Source organism: Camellia sinensis, chromosome 15, assembly GCF_055761805.1.
Source record: "Camellia sinensis isolate YWXY chromosome 15, ASM5576180v1, whole genome shotgun sequence".
NCBI classification, from domain to species: domain Eukaryota; kingdom Viridiplantae; phylum Streptophyta; class Magnoliopsida; order Ericales; family Theaceae; genus Camellia; species Camellia sinensis.
Window position 1 is genome coordinate 14574778 of NC_138975.1, and position 3149 is coordinate 14577926.

The following is a 3149-nucleotide window of genomic DNA, read 5'->3' on the forward strand; positions in this document are numbered from 1 at the left end:
ATATTTTTTAAGAATTTCATAGTCAACATTGATCTTGTTTAATAGATCTTGTTGAGAGGATTGTAAAAATACTAATTTTATTAAAAATTAACGTTTAGATTAAAAGTTATATTATTTTAAAATTTAAAATATTAAATTACTCATTAAATATATTTTGATAATAGTGGTATATGCTGAAATTTTTTTAAAAAAATATTTGTGCTTATCTTTAATGTATAAAAATTTTATTATGAGAAAATTTTGACCAAATACTCTCTAAAATTTTATACGAGATTTTTATATAGAATGATTTTGATACTTACATTTTCAATCAAAATGCCCATATTATTTTGAGAGAATAATAAGTCATGGTCTCTTGAAAAATTATTTACAAGTACACCAAAAAATTTAAAATTTTAATTATTAATATTTATAAAATTTAGCATTGATGGGTAACTTCTTTTTTTTTTTCTAAATTTATCCCAAACATTAATTTTTCTTATTATTTTAATAATTTTAAAATTATCATCAACACGGTATTCTAATATCTATTTTTTCCTATAGAACTTTGTTTGTAAATTACTCAATTTTTTCTCCTTTTTTTTTTTTTGACAATATGTCCTATGTGGGGCATGACAAATTAGTGGAACCCACCACTTTGCATTTGCATGAGTGACACGTGTTCTGATCATCCGATCCCTAAATTAACTCATTGAGAGAATCTTTTTATAAAAAAAATAAATTATAAATAAATAAAAACTGATACATACAGATCCTTCAGGGGGATATTGCAGCATTAAACCACAAACCCTAATTGGGTCCCTCCTCTCTCTTTGGTACAGCTCTTCTCATTAAATTCATAACCTCAGTGTACTCTCATTTGATATCATCCATCCCAGTCCTCCTCCTTCCTCTTTTCTTTTTCAAACCCCCCCCCCCCCCCTCTCTCTCTCTCTCTCTCTCTATTATATACATAGATGCCAATACTGATCTTCATCTTCCATTGGATGCAAACTTTCTGCTAGAGAGAGAGGGAGACAGAGAGAGAGGAGAGATCTCTCCTCTAGAGATGGCACATCATACATGCTGCAACAAACAAAAGGTCAAGAGGGGACTATGGTCACCAGAGGAAGATGAGAAACTCATCAACTACATATCTACTTATGGCCATGGATGCTGGAGCTCAGTCCCAAGACTTGCAGGTCTGCTTAACTCTTTTTCTTTTCTCTTCTTTTCTTTTCTTTCTTTTTCTCAGAGAGAGAAAGAGAGAGATCTATTACTCTGATTTCACTTCTTGGTGGGTGATGATCATTTGCACAAGTTCTAAACTCTCAAACTCTTATCTATGTTTTTGTTAAAACATATTGATATATCTATAAAAGAAAATTTGTGTTAAAGTAAGTGTATATATATAAATATATATGTGTATATATTTTTGGGGTAATTTTGTGGTGCAGGTCTGCAGAGATGTGGGAAGAGCTGCAGATTAAGATGGATAAATTACCTCAGACCTGACTTAAAACGTGGGAGCTTCTCTCCTCAAGAAGCTGCTCTCATCATTGAGCTCCATAGCATTCTAGGCAACAGGTAATTCATCTTCCCAACCCACAAAAAAACAAAAAGAAAATCAAACAAAACAAGGATTTTAAGTATCGGCCAATATGGATCGTATTCTATTTTTGAAGTTTCTATACTAATATCATAGATATATTTGATATGAGGTGATATATGACCGTATCAATGATATTGATACATATCCTGATATGGTTATTTAAATTTAAATTAATTGTAATTCTTGAAATTTTTTTATTTTTTGAGGATATTTTCATGCAAAAGGACATGACATGTGTTGTGTGCAGATGGGCTCAGATAGCTAAGCATCTGCCCGGAAGAACAGACAATGAAGTGAAGAACTTTTGGAATTCAAGCATAAAGAAGAAGCTGATCTCTCATCAATACCTAGCCACCTATCCTAATCTGCCCCCAAACCCCAACCCAACTGGCCCTTTTGATGGTTTTTTCTCAGTAAATAATGCAAACCCTAATTTGATCCCATCTCCACAAGACCATTTATACATTCCCACCCAAAACTCAGTCCTACAAGGCTTTGATCATGGGCATGAAATGAAAGTACTAGATCAGATCAATTTTGATCCCAATTTGGTCCCTCTCCAACCTCCAAATTCAATCCCAATTCTTCTAGACCTACCTTCATATGACTCCTCATCATGGCCTTTAAACTATCAAACTCCACACATTGATCACCAAAATGTACTCAAAGAAGAGGATTGCATGTTCATCAACCCGAAAATGACAACAATTCCACCATCATATGATGATCCAATGGTGATGCCTATTATGCCAAAAGTCTATGACATGATCAACTGTGCCATGCCATCTTCATCTGCATCACACAAAGTTGACCAGATTACAAGTCTTTCGTGTTTTCCATCCGGGGTTCCTAATTCACGCGATCCAAATGTGACAACCAATCAGATGGAGTACATCAATGCGATTATGTCATCACTGCCATCATCATCATTGTCATCCTCATCCTCATCCTCATCCTCATCACCATCATCATCCTTATCGCCGTTGCCATGCAGCCAATTTGTTATGAACCCTAATCTTGCTACAAGCTGGGATCCCTAGACATGAATGATTGCTATATATATTTATATCTATGTGTTGGTATTTTGGGGTATGGTGATTTGAATTAATAGGTGAATGCAATTGTTTCATACCAAGGCAAGTGCAACCAACGTATATGGGGATTGAAAAAAAAAAACCTAAATGTTGCTAGTTATGGGTACTTTTCCAATGAGCATCAATGCTTTGCTTGGTCACTCAAGTTCCATAGAATTGTGAAGGTTTTTCTCTTAAATGCTTCTCCCTTAATTACATTTGTATCTCACTTATTTCTCCAGTGATGAAGTACTCTCTCTCTCTCTCTCTCTCTCTCTCTCTTTCTCTATATATATATATATATATATTTTATATATCAATTACTGGAAGTCCTACTCCACTCTATCACCTGCATCTACATTTGCACTCTCTCTCCTCTCTTTCTCTCCATATATATGTTGTACATGTTTAGGTGGGGACAGTGTGATGCACTTTGGCTTGAAGTTGGGAAGGTGTAAGGGCAGAGGAGTGTTACTATTTTGATA

The 3149-nt window shown here is 34.2% G+C and overlaps 1 protein-coding gene across 1 annotated transcript; it reads left to right on the forward strand.

The window, feature by feature from the left end:
• The first annotated feature begins 804 nt into the window (after window positions 1-804).
• On the forward strand, window positions 805-2901 carry LOC114262136 (uncharacterized). The gene is made up of 3 exons (XM_028202493.2): window positions 805-1181; window positions 1437-1566; window positions 1839-2901. Exons 1-3 carry the CDS (start codon window positions 1049-1051, stop codon window positions 2629-2631), a joined length of 1056 nt encoding a protein of 351 aa, XP_028058294.2. The 5' UTR covers window positions 805-1048; the 3' UTR covers window positions 2632-2901.
• Window positions 2902-3149: the final 248 nt, after the last annotated feature.

Bases quoted from the DNA above. Each gene is read 5' to 3' on its own strand.
- LOC114262136 (XM_028202493.2), top strand. From the start codon at position 1,049: ATGGCACATCATACATGCTGCAACAAACAAAAGGTCAAGAGGGGACTA. The intron at 1,182-1,436 runs GTCTGCTTAACT...TTTGTGGTGCAG, and splicing joins CTCAGTCCCAAGACTTGCAG to GTCTGCAGAGATGTGGGAAG. The intron at 1,567-1,838 runs GTAATTCATCTT...TGTTGTGTGCAG, and splicing joins CATAGCATTCTAGGCAACAG to ATGGGCTCAGATAGCTAAGC.